Source organism: Callithrix jacchus, chromosome 2 (assembly GCF_049354715.1).
Source record: "Callithrix jacchus isolate 240 chromosome 2, calJac240_pri, whole genome shotgun sequence".
Taxonomy (NCBI): Eukaryota; Metazoa; Chordata; class Mammalia; order Primates; family Cebidae; genus Callithrix; species Callithrix jacchus.
The window spans coordinates 164083068-164108283 of NC_133503.1; the positions used below are offsets into that span (position 1 = coordinate 164083068).

At 37.1% G+C, this 25216-nt stretch overlaps 1 protein-coding gene across 2 annotated transcripts in view; it reads left to right on the forward strand.

Annotated features, from left to right (window-relative positions):
* The first annotated feature begins 1044 nt into the window (after positions 1-1044).
* Positions 1045-25216, forward strand: part of PLCXD3 (phosphatidylinositol specific phospholipase C X domain containing 3) — a 212505-nt gene continuing 188333 nt past the window's right edge. For both annotated transcript variants that reach the window (XM_002745023.6, XM_035291621.3), the window contains exon 1: positions 1045-1222. In XM_002745023.6, the coding sequence (XP_002745069.1) occupies positions 1120-1222 (103 nt within the window). In that variant the 5' untranslated portion in view covers positions 1045-1119. The remainder of the gene's footprint in view (positions 1223-25216) is intronic.

Genomic DNA, 25216 nt, shown 5'->3' on the forward strand with positions numbered 1-25216 from the left:
GCCACCGCTGATCTCATTATATTTGTAAAACTTCATCTCTCTCCTTTTACTCATCTGAGAGCAGGTGGACCCAGACAGTTCTTTGGAGGCTCAGTGAATGATTTCTCTTGGGAGAGGCACATCTTTCCAGTCTGCAAAGGAATGAAAATCCAGACAGTCACATAGATCACTTTGAATGGTGCCAAACACATTCCACCAAATGCTTCTGGCAATAATTAGAGCATGTCACTGGGAGATGTGGTGATTTTCTTCCAGCATGAGGCTCCAGTCTTACCCTGAGTGCCATGAAACTGACAGGTCAGATACAGTGTTCTCCATAGAAATAACATAGACTTCTCATGATCTGAGAAAAGAAGGGGAAGTAGCATTTCTTGACTTTGAAACGTCTGGAGCAAGGTACCCAGGATTAAGTAGGAACCACCTAGAATTTACCATACCCTTCACTGACCCAAACTTATCAGCTATTGCACAAAATAGGCAAAAGAGTAAGTAAAGGTCATCATTTTTTAATAAACAGGGTTGTGGTCTCTGGCTGAGGAAAGGCATAACCTGTTGTAGGTTACAAAAAGGAAAGCTCTTTGATAGGCATGGAAAGCCCTGAAAGCCAGCATGAGAAGTCTGTTCCTTGGGAGGCAATAACATCCCAAAGTCTACTAGGATTTTAGGTTCAACTGCACGACTGTCTTTGCATACAAACAGGACGAGAAAGTCACACAAAAGAACCGAGCAAGTCATGGGCAAAGCAGTTGGAAAAAAAAAAAATGAAAAGGAAAGAAACATAAGAAACCAGGGAAAGCTGCAGAATGGCAAGGAAAGGCAGAGAGACGCCTAGGAAGGATAAGACTGGAGGAGGGAGTTGGGGAGGGAGGGGAGAGGGGAGAGAGCTGATCACGGACGTCAGGAACAAAAGCTCCAGCGGAGCCTGGCGAAGGCACTGAGGGAGCATGGGGTGTTTTGAATAATTATTAAAATTAGCATGTGTCTGCGCCATCCTGTGGGTGTGGCGCAGAGAGGAGTGTAAACTCTAGCGGGGCTGGAGCAAACATTGGATTAGCGGCAGCAGCCTGCCAACCTGCCCGAGGAGTGCGGGGACCAGCGCGCTGCAAGCCGACTAGCACGATGGCCTCGTCTCAGGGGAAAAACGAGCTGAAATTAGCCGACTGGATGGCAACTCTGCCGGAGAGCATCCACAGCATCCCCCTCACCAATTTAGCCATTCCAGGTAGGCGCACAGGGGCTGCGGGCTAGGCGCTCTGCGCCCGCTCCACCTGCCCCGCCCTGCTTTATCTGCCGCTAAGTGGTAACTTGCCACGTTGCCCACGGGAGGAAAACTCGTCTTCCAGGGTGGGTCTCAGGCCAGGCGAGCGCGTGCCTGGTAGCCTTGGGCTTCCTGGCGTTTTCCAAACCTCTAAGAACCGAGGAGCTAGAGTCAAGGTGACTGCTTTTCTCCTGGGCTCTGGAAGCAGGTTGTGTGCGAAGGACTGGGGCAGAGGAAAATCTGGGCTCCAGGATGGTGCCTCGTGACCCCCTCCGGTGGTTTTCCCTGTAGATTTGGGAGAGTGGGAGCGATTTCTGGGTCTGTGGGGTGACTGTGAGCGGTGAACGCGAGCTAGTGTCAGGGGCTCGGCTCCAGTGCACGGACCTGAGTCCATCGCTGGCACGGAATTGAGCGGATTGATAGATTCTCAGCTACAGTCATTAATATTCTTCCCCAATCTCCTTTAAAAAGACGAAGCGCTTCCAGAAGAGTGATGAAAGTTCAGGGACTAGAGGCGGCGTGATAGCTGCCCTTGAAAAGGAGCCCAAGGGGGCGACGGGCAGAGGGCACCGTTTCCTATCGGCGTGGCCCCGGGGGGCTGGCCAAGTGGACCGGTCTGGTCCAAGTGCGTGTTAGCAACACACTTCGCCAGGTGAGAAAAGCAAACCCTTGAGGATTTTGCGTTTGCTGCTCCGGACAGAAGCTGGGCAGGGGACCCTGCTTGTTCTGGAGGGGAGGGGTGGGATTAATAGGCAAATAGTAGGGGAAAGGTGACTGAGAATGTGTCCAGACAGCCTAGAAGGAAGGAAGCGTGGACAAAGCGAGGAAGAGACTCGAGGGATCAAGAAGCTTCAGCTTGACGTGTGCGACTTGGACCAGAGACTGGGCAGGTTTCTAGGGTGGGAGCTCCTAGCAACCCCTAGCTCAGGTATCCAGGAGGGAGGGTCGTTTCAGGACAGTTAACAACAATGACAGCTGGGGACACGGTCATACTTCATTACCAATTTGACTATGCAGTTGGGCTGGGGGAGCACACACCTGATCTTTTCAGAGCTGGGCTGGAGGGCAAATTACTCATGAACAATTCACTTCTGGCTCTGAGCTGAGTTGGGTTATTAAATTCAACCTTCTGGTTTACCTCCTCTTGATCTGCCCCATCCAGCGCCCCCTCTCAGCTACTGGGGGAAAACATGATAAAGAACAAAACACAACAAAAACAAAAACAAAAGCAAAAGAAGGGTTCTTTTGAAAATCACTAGATGCTCCCACCAACAGTGCTGCCATTGATCAGTTGTTGCTCAAATGAATGGTTGTTAGTCAAGTAGATGATTGGCAGCAATGGCAGGCACAGGCTGCACTACAAGTGCTATCCACAGAAGGGGTTGTCTCCTTTTGTCCTTCTTCAACAGATAGCTTCCTACTAGCCAGGGATCTCCAAGAAAAAGAACCAACCCCAGCTTCTCCATGCTGCACTTACTCCGCTACCTAGGTGAGCCTGGAGATTGCTCTTTTCAAGGAGACAGTAGAAAGCACAACTTAGGCATAACTCCACTCTCACCTCCACAGTCATCCCCATTCCTTTTCTTCCTTCGTTCTTATTTGGATTTTAGACAGTTGCTTTCACAGTCTCCCCTGAATGTTTTGTATGCATAGAAGGTAAGAAGGGTGATCACTGTGATGCAAACCTTCTGGCAGGTGACTCTCTAGAGATGCAGAGTTAAAAGCCTAAGTTTTCTTGTCTAGTTCTGAGAGATGGTATCATACCTTTTTGAGCCTACCTTACATTTCTGCAATATTTCACTTTTCAAAGCTCTGTTATGTACACAAGCTCACATAATCCTCCCAAAACCTCATGAAGCAGGCAGTGTGGACCCTATTGCCTCCATGTCACAGATGAAAAAACTGAAGCTAAATGAGGACTTACTATCTATCCCTATCAGTTTGGGGATCTGACCCCTTAATTGGACCTCTGGGAAGATACCCTAAAAATTTTGGAGGGAAATGCTTTGTAATTTGCATCTGGATGATTCAGCAGCAACTATGACTAACGAGGGTTAAGAAACAAGGAACTAAGCATTCGTGGGAACAGAGTAATTTTCCTTTCCTCCCCTAGGACAAAATGAAACCTGAGATGACAGACTTTGGTATTTGGGCAATCTTAGAATACAGGCATAAAGATTATGGCATTGGGCTTCCATGGGAATTTATATTGTTTCCCAACTCCTTTTGGCATTATACTCAAATGAATCCCCTACAAAGCTTCCCCTTCGCACTCCAATACTTGTGAGAAAAAATAGACACAATGTATTTCATCAAATCTATACTCCTGAATACCCCCATGTTTCTGTAAATTGGTTTGGAAGATCCACACATATAAAACCAGGTTTAAAAACAGGTTTGGTACCTTTTTGCATTACTCAGCACTGAGAATTTTTGGAGGAAAAAAAGATATTCAAACTTTGATAGTCGGAGAAGACTAATTGGAGACTATTAAACACTAATGGAATAATTGCCTTAAAGTCATGCTAATAGCTTTCTGGCTGCTACATGTTTACTTGGCCAGTTGCTACAGCTCAAATTAAGTAATTATCTACACCATTTAAAACCACTCCTGGTGCACCACACAAGTGTTTCTGCTGAGGGGAACTGCTGCTCAGTCATCCTCAAAGCTTCAGGTTTTCTTAGGTAAAGCGGGTGGAGAATGAACAGCTGCCTAATTATAAGGCAGCTACTTGGGGCAGCTGACCCAGATTACCCAGAGTTACAGAAAAAAACAATCTGCAAGCGTGTGAATTTTCCACCAGAGCGTAGTTCTGGTGGTCTTTAAATATTTCTCAAATATCTACATTTTGAATGCTTTCAGAGTAAGTAATCTCTCAATAGCCGTTTTGCATTTAAATGGCTTCATGACATGATATTTACTGGGCTGAGGAATTGTTAGTAATTGGTATTAGTATTTCACTTTCAATTTATTTTTTAAAGAAATGACAAAGCCAGAACACACTGACAGTTACATTTCAGCCTTGTCATTTCTCTCTCTCTCTGATGGCACTAAACTAAGTTTTAATTCATGCATGTTTGTTTAATAATGGCAATTTGGATTGGGAATGATACTGCTTTTCACTATGGGAATGATACTGCCTTTCACTATAAGCAGGTGCGAAAGAATAAACAGAGATGGAAGCAGGAAGACAAAGTATAAAATTTAGGTAAAAGTGAGACTGATGAAAATTCAGTTTCTCTGAAGCAGAGTTCTAACTCTGTAATCATGGTGGCTCCAGAATTGTTGTAAAGAGATTTATCATGGGAACAAGTAAGGTGTTGATAATCTGTGTCTGTGACAGAGAGTAATCCTGTCCAAAATCTAAAAGCTTGGGAATGGTTTAGCCCATGGGAGGGGACTGCTTTGCATTCTCTAATATGTGATAAAAATCTTTTTCGTAGATTTTTATCATGGCAAACTGACTATGTAATAATAACATATCGGCCAAAATGTTGTAGGACTGGAAACTCAGAAAGAGCCTATGTTTTCTCCAACAGGGAACTGTTGATTGTACTTTACATAAGGAACACAGAAATGATGATTTTGCCTGTGAATTTTGTTCATTTCCTTTAGAAAATGCAAATACCAATGAAAAACACAGGTTCACTAAGGGAAGCTAAGTGTTTAAACAGCTCCGAGTCTCTGTTCTTGTGTCTGATGTTACTAGCTTTTCATTTCTTCCCCCAGCAGTGACCCCTTTCTGTTGCTGCCTGTTTTCCTGGAGCCAACCATATTCCTCTTCTTTGTAATTTGCTATTTCTATTTTACTTGGATTAAGTCAATCTCTAGGATGTATCTGGGACTGGGTCTAATTGTACAAACTTCTAAAGAACAAAACCAGAGCAGTTTCCCCCTCCCCCTTCAATTTTTGGTGGATAGTGATAAGAAGTGAATCTTTCAAGACAATAAAAAAGCAACAACATTGTTTAGGATGAATATGCCTTGTTCTGCCTCTCTAATTCCCAGGTTTTTTTTTTTTCCAAAAAAAGAAAAATTGAACAATATCTAAAACATAACTTGTTCTACTAGGACTTTTCCTGATGAATTGAATCCTCTACTATTGTTAATAAATGTAAAGTGTTATGTATGTTATTTTGCCATTCACAAAGCATCTTCCTATGCACACATGTACTTTTTCCACATTCTAACAATAATATTCTAAGGCCTTGTGACTCAAAGTTGATCCAGGGACCAACAGCATCAGCATACATGTGGGTTTGGTAGAAATGCTGCATCTCAGACTCCACACTTCAGATTTATTTAATTACAAGCTACATTTTAACAAAATCCCTAGATGATTTATATACATATTTAAAGTTTGAGAAACACTGCTTTAGTGTAGCTCTAAAGGGCTTTTATGTAAATGTCAGAGCCCAATTTAAATATACCTTTTTTACTAGGCCCTTTTTATTGGGCCATGCAATCTATACATGTTTCCAAATTTATAATCATGCTTAAAGCCAGAACATCATATTTTACTCACAGCTAATAGCCCATGTTAGGGACATTGCTGATAACTGACATTAGAGGTCATTATGTACCTTGAGCAATAAATATGATTTAATTGCTACTTAAATGTTCAAATTTGGTCACTGTGACAAATGTAAAACCTTTCCCCTCATTTCCTTAAAGTCTTGCTGCTTCTTATTGGCCATCAATAGCATTTAAAATCAGTCCATCTGGTAATACTAGTGATACCTAATGCCAGTTTAGGAAACATCTCTATATTGGCTCTTTGTCCATTTGGAGTCATTCCTTGTTGGACACAGGACCAGCTACTTCTAAGTTACAAGTTGATTCATTTTATCCGTAAGCTAGACCTTTGCAATATTGTTCTTGAGTAAAAGTGTCAACATGAAATAATTCAAAACATAGCATCAGAAAGCTATCAAAAGCATCAACATCAAAGGTAAATGGTAAATCGGTTTTCAATAGAAAATGATTAATCTTGTTCATATCTGCAAGCCACATCTCATTTATTTGAAGCATAGCTTACATGGAATAGAAACAGTTTATAATTCACTAGTTTGAATGTCTGTTTGATACTGTAATTGTCTTAAAATAGTTAAACTTCTCACACACACAAACAGCCCTCTAGTTGCTTAAATGGATACCACAATGTTCATAGGTTAAGGCCTATATACTTTACTCATATAAAAATGTATTATAACCTTACTTAGAGTTTATTTACCCCTATTTAAATGTCAACTCCACCCAATCAGAAGAGAAAGAGCTAATTATAACAAAGATGAAAACTGTTGAGTGCCATGTATCAGCAATAACAATGGGGAATATTTATGAGGAAGACTAACAAATGGAGATACACTAACACAAAATGTAGTGTTCCCTACACTTGACCAGCCCAAAAGTAAAATCAGAGTCACAGCAACCATCAGCTGTTCAACTCCTTCCAAAACCTACTTAATGAACTTCCAAATAGTTCTGGAAATCTGGATGGATTCTTTTTTTTTTTTTTTTTTTTTGAGAGGGAGTCTCGCTCTTGTTACCCAGCCTGGAGTGCAATGTCTCGATCTCGGCTCACCGCAACCTCCGCCTCCTGGGTTCAGGCAATTCTCCTGCCTCAGCCTCCCGAGTAGCTGGGATTACAGGCACGCGCCGCCATGCCCAGCTAATTTTTTGTATTTTTAGTAGAGATGGCATTTCACCATGTTGACCAGAATGGTCTCGATCTCTTGACCTCATGATCTACCTGCCTCGGCCTCCCAAAGTGCTGGGTTTACAGGCTTGAGCCACTGCGCCCGGCCTGGATGGATTCTTAAGTATGATCTATAAGCCAATCATTTGGGCTGGATTGATAAACCAGTCTTTTGGGTTACGCCATGGTATCTGTCATTTTCCTCCTTTCCTGTTTTGGGAAAGCTTTGGAGAGCTGTCACCTTTGCTCCTTTGACACACAGAGAAACTGTGCTTCCATAGATTTATGCCCAAAATAACACAACCACTAATAGCTCCTCCAGAGCTTATGCTATGTCTGCAGAAGCCCAACATTGAGCATGTTAATGTCTAACAGGGGTCAAAGGCTCCCAGAGCTTGGTCCCCCATTGTGGAAGCTGCTGATGCCAACTTCTAATGCTGACCATGCCATCACTGCTGAAGCCCTGAGTGCTGGCACTGCCAGAACCAAGCATCCTTTTGCCTGGTTTATATTGATTATGTTGTTGTTGCTATATTACCCTGGAACTAAGGTTTGATTTTATGTGGCTGAGCAGAGAACAATATGTGGGACAGATTTTGTTCTCTACATTATTCTCAATGTTGCTTCACTCTCTGCATCTATACATATGTGTTTGTATTGACTTTCTCTTAAGATAACTTCTTTTTCAGGAAGCTTCTTGATTTTTTCTTGTAAGTAGACTTCCAGTGGGTACAATCTAATCATTCCTTTACACAGGTCTAGAGTGGGAACACAACTAGGGTCTGTATTTTTCCCACTGAGCAGCCTGGGCTAATGTAAACAAAGCCAAATAATCTGCATCCCTAAAGTAATCTCTAAGGGCTCCAATGTCAGAAAGCACATTAGTAGCTAATTGATGTGCTCTGACCCATCAAGAAAAGGTTAAATCTCTCTCTCATGCACACACAAGTGCATACAAACACACATTTCAGTTCCGTGGCTTAACCAGGTAAGCTCTGTTTGCTGGAAAATTTAACTATTACCACCAGTGAGGATGCCTCTCACCCAAAAGTATACATATTTGGAAACCAGAGAACATGCCACCATGATGAGAACTCAAGGAAGTCCTAGACATAGTCATTGGAATTAATGTCCTCAAGAAGTTTATAGTCTCCTCTCATCTCTTCTGGTATGGATAGGGTTTGAATCAATTTCAGAAGAGTGAGGACCAAAAATTATCTATATCATATATTCCAGAAGGAAGGGAAAAGTGAGCAAAAAATTTAATCATGGTTCAGATGGAATTTTGCTGCCAGAAGCTTTTTACAGCACCATATGTTTTTATTATGCTCTATTAAGAGAGGAAGATAGGTCACTAAGAGAGGTGCAGGAGGAGACGGTTAAATATTCTTGAGAAGCAGCCAGGATTAGTCACCTCCGGAGGTCAGGTACTGAAACAGATGGCCCGTGGATTTGTGATGTGCTCTTGTTATGTTCCTATATTTCATTACAGATCCTGCGAGTGGACAACTCTTACAACACTCTATCTTAAATGCCAGCTAATGTTACGTTTTACATAGAAGAATTCTTTCTGTGAGTTAATTTTTATGAAGCAGTTACATTTATCCTTAATTAACATTATAAAGGATAATTTGGTTCCTCCATTCACTTGAAAAATTTTTATTTCATGAGGCAAAGTGGATTATGGTAAAGGGTCATCTTAATTTCTTGCTGTGCTTTCCTGGAACCCCCCCCCCCCCCATGGCTTGTAAGGTAGTGGAGAGAAAGATGGACTTGTAGTCCTAGTGGGCAAATAGGACTTATCTCAATGTATGTCTCAGTCCATACACCCATGTTGCCATTTAGAGGAGGAAGAAGAATAGAAGGAAGATAGCCACAGCTGCCTTAGCAGGGAGTTAGCCCTAAACACCCACCTGCGTGACCTACCCTGGCCCTTTCTCAGGAAAAAAAAGACGGTTAGGGAAGTGTAAAGCTTCTGCCATGAATGTTGCTTGTTTTGCTTAGTCTTCATCACCCCTTCATGTCCTCATTTCTTTGCTGATAAAGCTAAATTTCTTGGTCCCGCATGAGATTCACACCACTGGAGACGATCTAAATGGCCTTGTCTCACTTTTTTCTGTTCTACTTACCTGGAAAACCCCAGTTCAGTTAAACTCAACTTTCTCAATTTTCCCAGAAAATTTCAGTGGATGAACATTATTGGAGAAAAATTACACAGCTTGGATGACTGGACTCACTGGAAATTTCTGACCGTAAATTTTAAACGGGTATTCAATACAGGCAGAGAGGCTTACTGCACTTCCCTAGTAAATTCATTTCTTGTCTCTGAGATGACAATTTTATACCTCTTCTTGATCTCAAGTCAGCACCTTCCTACTTCATCTGTACTGCTTACTTCACATCTTATTTTATGTTAAAGAAAGGGCTCCATTGTATTAAAGCACATTAACAATTAATTGATGTGCTCTTACCCATCAAGAAAAGTTTAAATCATACACACACACACACACACACACAGACACACACACAACACACATTTTCATTCCTATTAATTCCTCCTTCCTGCCTCATCTAAACTGATTACTTCACCTATTATTTTATATTTAAAAACTGGATGCAAATAGACAAAAACTTCCTCAGTTTCCCACCATTGAACATACAATGCATCTATTACTATATACTTTGCATTTCCTTTAGATAAGAGGAAGACCTGGACCTGATCATACCTAAGCTAAGTTTTTTCACTTGTTTTCTGGATCCCATCCACTCAAATCTCTTCAAAGCTTACTTTTGAATTTATCCACTTTCTCTTTCTCATCATTTTTCTCTAGCTCTGTGGCAGATCATTCCAGTCAGCACACAATTATGTGTAATAATACCCCTAAAAAAAAAGATTTGTTACCACACCTGTTCCTCAATCACTAAATGATTTCTCTGATACTTGTAAAAATACCTTCTCTGCCTTCAGATTGTTATATCTCTTTCTCTCCCTAGTCCATACTAATCTCATTTCCCCATCACTTCACTAAAATTGTACTTATCAAGGTAGCCAATGATCTATAGTTTGCCACAATAATGGTTAATTCTCTATCATCTTATTTGACCCTTCAGCAACATTGATGTGGTTCACCTCACCTCTCTTCGTGAAACATGTTATTCCTTTGGCTTCTTAGCATTTATTATTTTTTTATTGTGGTAAAAACCATAACATTCATAACATGAAATTTACCCTCTTAAATTTTTAATATACGGTACAATACTGTATTGCTATGTTAAGTACAATATTGCACAGCAGACCTCTAGAACTTTTTCATCTTGTATGACTGAAACTTGATACCTGTTGAATAAAAACTTCCCTTTTCCCCCTCTATCCCAGTCTCTGGCAACCATCATTCCACTCTCTACTTCAATGAGTTTGACTACTAGATAACTCATCTAAGTGGAATCATGCAATATTTGTCCTTGTGTGACTGGTTTATTTCACTTAGTATAATGTCTTCAAGGTTCATCCATGTGGTAGCATATGACAAGATTTTCTTCTTTTTATGACTGAATAATAGTACATTTGTATGGATATACCATATTTATTAATCCATTTATCCATTGATCCTGATTCAAGATCTCAATTTCAATTTTTTTGGATAAATACTCCAAAGTGGGATTGCTAGATCATGTGGTAGTTCTATCTTTAAGTTTTTGAGGTAATTCCCTTCTGTTCTCCATAGAGGCTGCATAATTTTACATTTCTACAAACTGTGTACAAGAATTCCAATTTCTCTACATCCTTGCTAACACTTATTATTTTCTATATTTTTGATGATAGCCATTCTAACAGGTATTAGGTGATAGCTCACTGTAGTTTGGATTTTCATTTCCCTGGTGATTAGTGATGTTGAGCACTGTTTCATAAACCTCTTAGCTATTTCATGTCTTCGTTAGAAAAATGTCTATACTTGTTCTTTGTCTAGTTTTAAAAGGGTTATTTGGTTTTTGCTATTGAGTTGTAGGAATTCCTTATATATTTGGAAATTAATCCCTTATTATATATATGGATTGCAAATCTTTTCTCCTATTTCATTCTGTTATTTCCTTTGCTGCAGAGAAGGTTTTTAGACAGATGTAGTTCCACTTGTTTATTTTTGCTTTTGGTGCCTGTGGCTTTGATTTCATATCCAAAAACTCGTTGTCAAACCCAATTTTATAAAACTTTCCCCTTACATTTTCTTCCAGGAGTTTTACAGTTTCAGGTCTTAAGTTTAGGTTGTGTGTGTGTGTGTGTGTGTGTGTGTGTGTGTGCATGTGCACTTATAATATATATATTTATGGGATAAAAGTACATAGATTGTGTAATGGTCAAGCCAGGCTTTTAGGGTATCTATCACTCAAATAATGTACATTGTACTTTCTCTGCATCTCTCCCCTTTTATCCCCTTAACCTTCTGAGTTTCCATTGTCTATCATTCCATTCACTACCTCCATATGTACACATATTTTAGCACCCACTTATGAGTGAGAATATGCAATATTTGTTGTTCTGTGTCTAGCTTGTTTCACTTACAATAATATGATCTCTACTTCCATTCATGTTGCTGCAAAAGAAGTGATCATATGATTTTTTATGGCTGAATATTATAGTATTCTGTTGTGTATACATGCCACATTTTCTTTATCCAATCATCTATTATTGTACACTTAGTTTGATTCCATATCTTGGCTATTGGGAATAGTGCAGAGATAAACATATGAGTGCAGGTGCCTTTTTTGTATTGAATTTTTTTCCTTTGGGTAGATGACCAGTAGTGGGATTGCAGGATCAAATGGTAGTTCTATTTTTAGTTATCTGAGAAATAACCATAGCATTTTCCATAAAGGTTGTACTAATTTACATTCCCACCAACAATATATAAGACTTCCCTTTTCTCTGCATCCTTGCCAAAGTCTATTTTTTTTTCTTTTTAACAATAATCATTCCAACTGGTGTAAGATGATATCTCATTGCACTTTTAATTTGCATTTGATAATTAGTGACACTGAACTTTTGTTTATATATCTCTGTTGACCACTTGTATGACTTCTTTTGAAAAATGTCTATTCCTGTCCTTTTCATTTTGAGTTGATTTTTGTGTAAGATAAGGATCCAAAATCATTATTTTTCATGCGTATATCTAGTTTCCCAGCATCTTTGTTAAAAAGACTATCCTTCCCCATTGTGTAATCTTAGTATCTTATCAAAGATAATTTAATTGTATATGCAATGTTTTATTTCTGGTCCTATTCTGTTTATTGGTCTTTATGCCAGAAGTATATTGTTTTGATTACTATGCTTTGTACTATGTTTTCAAATCAGAAAGTGTGAGGCCTCCAGCTTTGTTTTTACTCCTCAAAATTACGAGGTTTTTTTTGAGTCCTATGGGATTCCATATAAAGTTAAGATTTTGAAGTCCTATGTGGTACCATATAAATTTAGGATTTTTTTTTCTATTTCTACATAAAAGGCCATGGGATTTTGATAAGGATTGTATTGAATCTGTAGATTGCTTTGGGGAGTAGTAACATTTGAGCAGTGTTAAGTCTTCTCTAGTCCTTGAACATATGATGACTTTTCATTTGTTTGTGTGTTCTTTAATTTCTTTCTACAATGTTTAGCAATTTTCAGTGATCATTGAAAATTTGTCTCCTTTGTTTTTATTCCTATTTGTTCTTTTTGATAATATTGTAAGTGGAATTGTCTTCTTAATTTTCTTTTCAAACTGTTCATTGTTAGTGTATAAAAACACAACTGATTATTTAGTGTTGATTTTGTATCCTGCAATTTACTAAATTTGCTTAAATCTAACAAATTTATTTATTTTTTGGAATATAGGTTTTTTACATATAAAATCATGTAATCTGGAGAGATAATTTTGCTTCTTCCTTTTCTATTTAGATACCCTTTTTTTTTAAACCTAATTACTCTGGCTAGTGTATATAGGATTATGATAAATAGAAGTAGTAATAATTGCCATCCCTGCATTCTTCCTGATCTTAGAGTGGAAGCCTTAAACTTTCACTATTAAGTATGACTATATGTGGCTTTTATTGTGTCAATGTACATTTCTTTTATACCTAATTTGTAGAGCATTTTTTTATCGTGAAACAATGTTGAATTTTATCAGATGCCTTTTCTGCATCTTTTGATATTATCATGTTATTTTTATCCTTCATTCTGTTAACATGGTGTATCATATTAATTGATTTTTACATGTTGAATAATCTTTGCATCCAATGGAGACATCCCACTTAATCATGGTGTATGATTCTTCTAATGTGTTGTTGAATTCAGTTTGCTAATACTTTATTTAGGATTTATTCATTTATGTTTATTAGAAATATTGGTCTATAGTTTTCTCTTCTTGTAGTGTCTTTGTCTGCCTTTGGTATCAGTGTAATACTGGTCTCATAGAATTAATTTAGAAGTGTTCATTCCTCTTCAGTTTTTGTGGAAGAGTGTGAGAAGGATTGGCATTAATTCTAGTAAAATTCACCTTTAAACCATCTGGTTCTGGGCTTGCTTTGTTGAGAGATTTTAGCAACTAAATCAATCTCCTTACTAGTTATAGGGCTGTTCACATTTTCTATTTCTTCATGATTCAGTCTTCATAGGTTGTATGTTTCTAAGAATTTCTTCATTTCCTCTGGGTCATTCCATTTGTTGGGATATAATTGTTTATTGTAGAATCTTATAATCCTTTCTATTTCTGTGGAATTAGTTGTAATGTCTTCTCTTTCAATTTTGATTGTGTTTATTTGAGTCTTCTCTCTTTCTTTAGCTAAATGTTTGTCGATTATGTTTATCTTTTCAAAAAATTCCTAGTGTGGTTGATTTTTCTATTGCCTTTTCTATTCTCTATTTTATTTATTTCTGTGATAATCTTTATGATTTCCTTAATTTTACTAACTTTTGGCTTAGTTTGCTATTCTTTTTCTAATTCTTTAAGGTATAGAATTAGGTTATTTAGGTTTTTTTCTTTTTTAATACAGGCATTTATTACTGTAAATTTCTCTTGGTACTGTTTTTGCTGCATTCCATATGTTTTAGAATGTTGTGTTTTAATTTCATCTTTTTTATCTCAAGATATTTTTTTTAATTCCCTTTTGATTTCTTCTTTGACCAATTGGTTGTTAAAGGATGCACTGTTAAATTTCCATACACTTGAGAATTTTCCAGCTTTCTTTATGCTATTGATTTCTAGTTGTGGTTGAAGAAGATACTTGGTATAACTTCAATATTCTTAACTTTGTTAAGATTTGTTTTGGGGTCTATTGTGTGATCAATCTTGGAGAACATTCTATGTGTGTTTGAGAAGAGTGTGTATTCCGCGATTGCTAAATGAAATGTTCTGTATATGTTCATTAGGTGCGTTTTATCTTCAGTGCAGTTGGAGTCCAATTCCTTCATGATTTTCTGTCTGGATGATTAATCTATTATTAAAAGTGGGATATGAAATATTTTCCTATTATTGTATGTTGTTGATTTCTTCCTTTAGTTCTGTCACTGTTTGCTTTATATATTTGGGTTTTCTGATATTGGGTGTGCATATATTTATAATTGCTATGTCTTCCTGGTTGACTTGACTCATCAAATTATATGACTCATATAATGTCCTTCTTGGTCTCTTGTAGCAATATTTGACTTAAAATCTATTTTGTCTGTTATAAATATGGCCACTACTGTTCTCTTTTGGTTACCATTTGCCTGGAATATATTTTTCTATTCACTTTCAGCCTATGTATATTCTCAAGTCTAAAGCAAATCTCTTGTAGACAGCACATAGGTCTTATGAATTGTTCTTGCTGTTTAATTTTATCCATTCAGCCACTTTGGGTTTTTATTTCGGAAGTTTAATCTATTTATATTTTATAAAAATAGTATAGGAAAAGACTATTGTTATCTTGTTAATTGTGGCTTTTTTATTGCCTTGTAACTTTTTCATACCTCTTTTTCACCCTTGCTATCTTCATTTGAGTTTACTGATATTTTTTGTAGTAATACTCTTTGATTTTTTTTCTCTTTTCTTGTATCTTCTATAGGTTTTTACCTTGTGGCTACCATTAGTTTTAAACATCTTATAACACTTTATTTAAATTAAAAAATAAATAACTTAAATCACATACAAAAACCCTACACATTTACTTCTCCCTCCACATATGTTACTATCATAAATTATATTTTTTATATTTTATGTTCATTAATGTATTTTTATAGCTGTAGTTATTTTTAATATTCTTGTCTTTTAACTCTTATACCTGAATTGAAAGTGATTTACATATCATTAGAGTATTATAGTAATCTGTATTTATCTCTATATTTACCTTTATCATTAAGTTTACATAGTTTCCTATTCTTTCACATTATTATGTAGCATATTTTCATTTTTACTTAATAGACTCCTTTTAGCATTTCTTGTAAGGTAGGTTTAATGGTGATAAGCTCTCTAGGCTTTTATTTTCAGTATGGGAAAACCTTTACCTTTTCTTTATGTTTAAAAGACAATTTTGTCAGATATTGTGCTCTTGGTTGGTTATTATTATTCTACTTCCTTCTGTCTTGCAAGTTTTCTGCTAAGAAATCTACTCATAATTTGGAATTTTTATTTTATGTGACTAGTCACTTTTCTCTTGTTGTTTTGTCTTTGATTTTGGCAATTTTATAAACTTATAGTCTGGAATTTTCCTTATATGTGACTAGTCACTTTTGTTGCTTTCTTTGTCTTTGATTTTGGAAATTGTATTATAGTATGTCTTGATAGTGACTTGTTTGGGTTTCTTAGATTTGGGCTTCTTGAATCTGAATGCCTATTTCCTTCCTCATATTTGGGAAGTTTTTGGCCATTATTTCTTTAAATAAGCTTTCTTTCCCATTTGTGTCTTTTTTCTCCTCTTTTAAATTTCATAATGTGTATGTTATGTAATTCCTTTCCATGAATCCTTAAGGATTTCTTCTTTCTGTTTTATTCTTTTTTGTTGTTGTTGTTCCTCTGACTGGATGTTTTCAAATGATCTATCCTCAAGTGTGCAATATATTTCTGCTTGATCAAGTCTGCTGTTGAATAACTCCAGTGGAGTTTTTCAGCTCAGTTATTGTATTCCTCAGCTCCAAAATTTCTGTTTTTTAAAAGTATTTTCTACCTTTGATGAAGTTTTTATTTTTTGTATGTATTGTTGTCCTGAACTAATGAACATCTTTATGATGGTTATTTTTAATTCTTTGTCAGGTAATTCACATATCTCTGTTTCTTTGAGGTCTGTTTCTAGAAATTTTATTCCTTTGATTTAATCATTTTCCCATTTATTCATATTTCTTGTACCTTTGTGTTGACATTTATACACTTGAAAAAAAATACACCTCTCATAATCTTTACAGACTGAATTCGTAAAGGGAAAGATATTCATCATTTAGCCTAACTAGGGTTTCTGGAAGACTCTCAAACCTTTTCTGTGGATGTGTCTTCTCTGGACCTGAGCATATCTAATTGGGAAGACTTAGTAGATTTTTTCAGGCGCTTTTAATCTCTGACACCCTCTGATGCCTGACTGCTCTACTGTGAGTCCTCTGAAGAAGCAGCAAACCACCTGCTGTTTTATATTCTCAGAGCTTTCCAGGCATCTAGAATATGCTAGGTCATATCAGTCTCCAAAGCCAGGATATATAGAAACTAACCCCTTGGGTATCTCATCAAAAAGTAGGATGGAGGCATGCTTTACTTTTCCCTTCCCTTTTTGAGGGAGAGGCTGCTAAACTGTGTTGGCTTCTGTCAGCCGTACCTCAGTCCCTCTGAAGAGGCAGCAAGTTGCCCAGTAGTTTTGTTTTCATTGACCACCAGATGTTTAGAATATTCTGGGTCTCATTAGCTCTCTTTTACAGATGAGACAAAAGCCAGTCCCCTAGGCAGCCTTCTCCAAAAGTCAGAATGTTGAACATGCAGTCTAGTTTCCTCTTTCTCTCCCTAGGGAGAATCTGGGAGCTCAAAGTTTCTTCCCAATTGCATGACTATGATGGAAGGAGGGACTCTGGCGAAAGGATCACAAAAATCTTTCTACTGGCTTTGATGTGGCACATTTCATGTTCACCCGGAGTGTAGGATTTCTCATAGAGGAAACTGGTCCATCTATTGTTGAATCAGTATCTTCATGAGAGAAAGGAGAGTCTGGAGCATCCTATTCTGCCATCTTGCTGACATTACTCCTAACCACACTAACCTTACTTTTCTTCTTTCACTTCCTTCACTACATGCTTCCATAAAGTTATCTTTGTGAGCTGTAGCCTTTTGCTGACATCTAAAGAAATCTTAGATTACCCTGGGTTCAGATCTTGACTCTTCTTTTTCTATCATTACATTTTTACCTTAGGTGAAAATATCTAATCCAATCGCTTAAAATAACATCAACATGCTAATGACTTCCCAGTTTAAATCATTAGCCCAGACCTCTTTGCTGGACTCTATCCTCATATATCCCACTACCTTCCCATCATAAGCATTTGAATTTCCTATACAAATCTTAAACTTATTGTAATCCAAATAATTGTATGAATATCACCATCCATTGCCAAATGTGTTCCTCATCAAGCTTTTCCCATCTAAGTACTTTGTATCCTTACTTATTAGTTTCCCAAGCCCAAAACCTAGGAGTGATTCTTCATTTTTACTTTTTACTCAAATCCTAAAACCATTCAAAGAGTAAATTCTGTGGAATATTTCTCTAAAATATGTCTACAATCCTTTCACTTTTCTCTACTGCCACTGTTACATTCCTAATCTAGTCGCTGCTGTCTCCCACATAAATATTTCCACTGGTCTTCAAACCAATTTTCTTGCCCTCACTTTTGACCCTCAATACAGAGTATCTTTCAGAAGTGTAAATTAGGTACATCATTTGCTTATATAAAACCCTACACACCTGTAGTCCCAGTTACTACAGTTACCTTAGGTGAAAATATCTAATCCAATCGCTTAAAATAACATCAACATGCTAATGACTGCCCAGTTTAAATCATTAGCCCAGACCTCTTTGCTGGACTCTATCCTCATATATCCCACTACCTTCCCATCATAAGCATTTGAATTTCCTATAGAAATTCAAAGGCTAAGGCAGGATGATTGTGTAAGTCCAGTTCAAGGCTGCAGCGAGCTCTGCACTCCAGCCTGGGCACACCAGTGCACTCCAACCTGGGCATCAGAGCAAAACCCTGTCTCAAAAATGAATAAGTAAAAAATAAAACCCTCCATTGTAACTTACTAAACTTACTGTTTTCTGTCTCAGCTCCTTCCACCTTTTCTGACCTCAGCTCCTTCCACCTTTTCCTTTCTCACTAATCCTATCCATCCTTTCTGGCCCTCATACTCTCCTAACTTCTTGTCTTAGAGATTTTGTTGGTATCTTCCTCTAGATCATCACTAGGCTTCCTTCTTTTACTCCTTCCAAGTCTCCGGTGTGACACATTATCCTCAGGAGGCATTCCTTGATCATGCTAGCGAATTCAGTCTACTCCATTTTTATCATTTTTCTAACAATTATCTTATAGCACATATAAATTATCTAGTGTTTATGAATAACTATTGTTTATATATTCTTATTTCTCAAATGAGTAGAATATAAGCACTTCAAGGGCAGGATCTTCTCTGGATCTTTTCTGGTGCGCTGGCCTATAGTTAATGTCCAATAAATATTTGTTGCCTATCAAATGACAAAATAAGTATACAGAGACTGTGCCTTGCACAAAACCTTCTGCTTTGTTGATCTAAGAGCAAAAGAACCCAAAAAGAGTAGTTAAGTCAGCTCCTTTTTTTCAAGAAGTTAGCACTTCTTGAAGTTAATTCTTCAAGAAGTTAATTCGAACAAAGGGATGATTGTGTTACATTTTAATAAAGACTATCTTGGCATTCCATATTTTTTGAATGAGGCACATGATAATTGAACAAAATAAAATAAGAATTTGTTTCAAGGAACAATTTTTAGCCATTATGGCATTATATATGTAATCACATTTCTTATTTCTATATTTATATAATTATTACTAATCATAATAAAGGCTTTGAAGAAATTTTAGATTGGACCGTGCCTTCAGAAAAAACTGTATGCTATTTTTAATATTGCTTTAGTTTTAAAATTTGCATTCTAGTTATCTGTAAGTTGGTATTTCAAGTATGATCAGGTATTATATCTGTAAAATTGCTGGGGGATTCATGCCATGGATGGTCTTGGTTTAAACTATGGCTCTGCTATTTACAAATTCGCTCCAGGGGAACCTCTAAATACCCTCTGAGGTGCAATTTTCTCAGCTCTAAAATTGAGATGAGTACAGTATTAACCTCATATTCTTTGTTTTCAGAATTCAATAGGATAATATATGTAGTGTGTGTATCACAGAGTAAGTAGTCAATAAATGTAGCTCTTTCTACCATTACATCATGTCTAATTAACCTCATTTGCTTTGCTAACAGGGTCTCTGGCAGGGACTGCCTGGTTTTCTGCCTCTGTAAGCTCCTTTATTTCTTATCTCACCTCAGTTGAAGACTCTCAAATTTTCTGTCCTTCTATTTGAGGCTTAGCTCTGCTTAGGCTCCAGAAGCAGTCTAACCACAGACTGGGAAGAGGGAGAGTAATGAAAGCTACTTTAATAGTAAACTTATTGTGTCTAGCACTCAAGTTCTCTGACGCAGCTACGCAGACATGAGGTACCCAGAGAAAGTGATAGAATCTTCCCGTTGGTGGGGATGTTAGCCAGGCAGACAGAGTAACAAGTGATTGGGAGAATGTCCTTATCCAGGGAGGACAATGACCACCAAGAGTTTGATCCAGCAGAGGAAACAGAGTCTAATATATATGGACAGAGATAATAGGAAACCCAAATGCAGATTTCCCAGAAACACAGGGAAGCTTCAGCCAGATTGGATTTCATTGTACATTTACTTGCCCAAGTCTAAGCTCTGGACAAGCTTGTATCATCAGACATTTCTCTCTAGGCTTAAGTTCTTTAGCCCTGGACTGTCCTCCTGTCCTAGAATGAGAGTGTTCCATGGAATTCTTCCTGCCCAGTCTCATGATGCCGTGTACTAACTGAGTTCTCTCTCACTGTGGAGAAAACTTCCAGTTGCTACAAGGCTGATTGTAACACTGGATAAATTAGGTAACAGACCTAAATTTTGAAAAGATTTATAAACTTGAAGATTAATTGAACCTATTCTGATTAGCTTCAACAAGATTCATACTAAAAAAAGTTTAAAATATCGAAAAAGTACCTATGTAAGAGCAGGTCGGCAGAAACCAGACTTAGCTATGGTTTGTGAGAAAAAGACCTAGGGCAAGTCGCCAACTGGCGGTCACTGACTGTAAGTCAGTAGTGTGACATGACAGCAAAAATGTGTAATGCATACTGGGCTTCATCACCAGAATACAGTTTGTAGAGTAGGCAGTGTGATGGTCCTGCTGATTCTGAAACAGGCAGAACCTATCTGCAACATGGTGCTTCACTCTGGGATTAAAGTTTCCACAAAAACTCTGGAGAGCTTCTTTAGTGTGTTCTAGAGAGGGGGCTGGGAATGAAGGAATGGGATTGTGCAGAACAATGTTACCAGGTCATAACTCTGAAGCTTCTAGAGGTCACAGCAGATGAGAATATAGCCTTCTTTCTTCAAATACATGAAGGAGGGGGATCTCTGGAGTTCTAAATTAAAGCAACCAAAGAATACAAATTAGAGGGACAAAGGTTTTGGCAAACTGAAAGTAAGGAAAGGAACTTTTATCAATGTGATTTTTTAAGTAGTAAACTCGTCCTCTTTAGTAAAAGTGTCTAAAGAGAATCTCATGGCTATCTTCCAAACATCTGCATTGACACAGGATTTAAGTTAAATGACCTTTAAGATATTTTTTTCACTCTAAGATAGTGTATGATTTGGAGTATGTTACTTAGCCTCTTTGAATGTCTTTTTTCTTACCTAAAAATGAGAGTAGAAATAATTTGTAAAATTATTGTGTGAATTCAATGGAACAATTAGTGTGAAACATTTAGGACAATGCTTAGCACGTACTAAGTTCTCAATGAATGAGTTAAGAGTTAACCTAGTGAATTCTTGACCAACTGAACAAATCAAATCTCACCTATTCCTATATATACTTTACTATTCTCTATCCATAGCATGTTTCTGGTCTTTACTTTCATTTCTTATAAAGTTTTATTTATTTATTGTTTAATTGCCTACAAGGACTTAGTAGTTTCTTAGCAGACAGGATATGAACTGAAAGTTAAATACAGCAGGAACAAATTTCAGTTTAGGACCTGAATGATATATCCAAGGCTTTTGGATTAAGAACAATATTTTATCATGCCAGTAGATGGAATTTATTTTCCTCATATGTCAATGTAATTATAGAGGCTTCTGCAATAGAAGATATGTAGACTGCAGGCTGTCATCATTCCATTAACTATACACAGGTTAGGATTACCTGGGCAGTTACTGATGTCAAGATGCTAAAATGACCCTCAGGACAGAGTTCTTAAAATTTTTTGAGCAATATGTTTCTCCCAAAAGCAAGCTTACAATTCAGACATTTTATATTAACAAACAATCTAAGGGCTATTTAAGCAATTTAATGGGGCATACAATAATATTTGGCAATAGCATTTCCTTACTAAATGTTGATCAAATAAATGACTAGAAAAGGAGAAAGCTGCTGGACTTAAAAGCCCAGAAATGTAAGGACAAACACTTTGCAAAAAGTTGCTCAGAACTAAAGGTGTATGACTAATGCATATAGAAACTTAAACATGGCTCATCTATTTAGGTCCTAATTGTTCAATGAATATATGTGAAAATATTTTAGAGTACAGTTAGTGAGTGTATGTGTGTGTGTGAGAATGTGTGTGCATGCTCCAGGATCTTAAGTCACAGACTTTATGAGTACAAGAATTTACTTAACCAAGTACTATCTGCTTAAGTTTTGAAAATCATACATATAGCTGCAGCTCCCTGTACCTCTAATGTACATATTAAAATGGGCCTTATGGTTTTTGAGTCCAGACTGGCAGTCTGGATTCCTGAAGTAGAGCAAGTCACTTCACACCTTTGTGCTTCTATTTTCTTACATATTAGATGGTGAGATCAATAATTGCCTCCTGAAAAGGAGAGGAACTCTATATTAATGCATTTGGAGCCTTTAAAAATATGTATGAGAATACCAAGATGAGTAAAATTAGGCCACTTAATTTTGTGTGTGTTAGTGGTGTTGACAGTATTTTGGGTAGGGGAGAGCAAAAAATAACAATTCAAAATCTAAATAGAAAAAGAATGTGAATTGCTACTTCTAACATATTTCATCGGATTCAGAAATTGCTTTTTAAGACTAAATATTGTCATATTTTTAGTAGTTGTGGTACATATACATAATGTAAAATGTACCATTTTAATCATTTTTAAGTATGCAGGCGAGTGGCATTATGTACATTCACAGTGTTGTACAGACATCACTGTTATTCATCCACAGAACAGTTTTCATCTTGCAAAACGGAAATTCTGAACTCATGAAGCAATAACATTTAAAAATTACTTTAAAAATAATTTTTTTTAACCTATAAAGCACATTATGTATTACAAAGATATAGCATATATTTTATCTTATTTTTTCATCAACAGTCTTTTAAGATGGAGTCTCAAGGCTCAGAAACATTCAATAACTTGCTGAATTTCAGTCTTCTGGCTAATTGGAGAACTAGATCTTGAACTCAGGTCACCTGGCATCCAGTCCAGTGTTCTTTCCTGCTTAATCTCATAGGCAATGCAAAACTAACTCATTGTTTCACTTAATCTCTCAAGTAACTGGGATTATTTTTCTTTAGTTTTGTTAACCTGCTGTAAACTTTGTGCTGGCTTTGCAAATTCTTCTTTAATCCTAAGTATTTGAGATTTGTATTTTGTTCTGATGAGATTGAGATCATATCAGGTTCACTTTAATTGACATCCTTAAAACTTTACATGATGTAGGTAGAAACTGATCTTAAAATGAACTTGCCCAATGAATGAACCTTGAGAATATTATGCTAAGTGAAATAAACCAGTCACAGAAAACAAAAACTGTATGCTTCCACTTATATGAGGTATCTCAAATAATTAAATTTGAAGAAATAGCAGAATGGCCATTGCTAGTGCTGTGGTGGATGGAAAATAGGCATTGTTTAATGGGTACGGTTTTAGTTTTACAAGATGAAAAAGTTCTAGTGATTGCTCATACACAATGTGATATAATTAACACTACTGAATGGTACACTTAAGAATAGTTAAGATGGTAAATGTGAGATTTTTTAAACCAAGGTTAAAGAAAACAAGAAAAGAAATGGCCCAGTCAGATTTTTAAAAATGTTTTTTGACATAAACACCATTTGCCCTGCAGTTTTCTGCAGTGTTCCTAATTTTCTGAGGCTCTCACAGCAAGAAAGGGCATCCTCTTTAACTTTGCTTCTAGCTACATGGCTAATGACTTTGCTTTTTCCTCTTGTTATTTCAGTCATGGTTTCAGTAATTAAAGATGGCCAAATCATATTACCTTCTTAGGTCTCTGCTTCTTTAGTGTGATATCAGACTAATGTATTATACTTTGTGCTCTTAAGTATCCTGCTGGTAAGGGTTAATGGAATAATATGTGGGAAGCTTTCAAATTCATTATATAGAAAGCATCTTCCTAGATTTGTAAGTATGTTAAGACCCAGAGATAACCTACAAGGACAATTTCTCTTCGTGGAGAGGGTCGGTAGCACCATAATACAACTTGGATTCAGGACTCATTCATTCAGAAATTACACACTAAACAGTGAATATGTCTATTCACTGTTGAATAGGGAGTTGGAAATGGAGATAAACAAGCTAGATTAGGCATTTCCATTCTTATGTTAGGAAGGAGATTGTGAACAACTGCAGAGAAAAAGACCCTTTGAAAGAATTCACCTAAGCCAGAAGAAACATGTCTTTTTTTCTTAATATATCTGAATTTCAGGTTAAAAAGAAAGTCCTCTTAAAGGACTTCACTTTTCATTTTCACCTCAAAATCTAGAAAATGGGCATAATAACTGGGAGCCCATCATATGTCCTTACCCTGAAAACATTCTTACTTAAGTTCTTATTCACATGGCTTGAGCTCTGAATATCCAATTAAAGAGTGAAAAATTCAGTCTTTATTTTTGGCAGGCCCAAGTATCCAGATGAAGGCCTGGCCTATTCACCTTTTCCAGGGACGCCTATGCCCTGCGGTCCATGCCAGAAGGTGGGAGAAGGGAAGGAAGCAGTGGCTAAGGTGCTCATCCCCAAGGGCAAAGCAGCGCCCCAGAAGCCTTTCTCCCTTCTTTTGACCTTGATCAGAACACAGCTTCAGATCCATTCACAGTTTCCTTTCAGGTGTGGTGGCAGTCACTTGCAACGGTATCATACCTTTTATTTACTTGCAGCTTCCATTTGAGACCCTGACTAGGATGATTTCAGAAGATAGCACCCTGCTTTTGACTGGCTCTTTCAGAAGCTGTTGGTCTAGTTGGAGAGTATTTTATGAGATTAGGATCCTGCACCTTGGGATCCTGAAGGAAGTTGTTTCAGAGGTGATAAAAAGAGCATTATTGTTTTTTCTCCATATGGATGATTCCAAAAGTATTATCTGACTCATCTTCAGTAGGCTGGGTAGCCGTTATGCAGGCAGAAGTCCAGTTCTGGGACATCCACCTTAGCGTTATGTTCATAGGAAGAGATTGCAGTAATCGTGACCATTTATTAAGGGCTGCCTTCTGACTTACATATATTAACTTGAATCATTATAGCAACTCTGTAGAGTCAATATCATTCCCATTTTACAGATATACAAATGGAGAGACTAAATATTCAGGAAGTATTAGGTGATGCAGACAGAGAGAAAGCTGTCGGGTTTCTAAGTCCAAGAGTTTTTTTCTTTCTTTTTTACAAATTAAGTCTTCATTATTTCTTCAGGACTCTCTCCGTTGACAATTACAATTTTTTTATATTTTTCTGGTTTAAGTCATTAAGTGCATATTAATTTAACCCTCTTAGAAACAGTCAGTATTTGTATATTCTAATACTTTAGCTTACATTTCCACTATACTATAACTTTGTTTATTTATTTTGAGATGGAGTCTTGCTCTGTCTCCCAGGCTGGAGTTCAGTGGTACGATCTTGGCTCACTAAAACTTCCACCTCCACGGTTCAAGTGATTCTCTTGCTTCAGC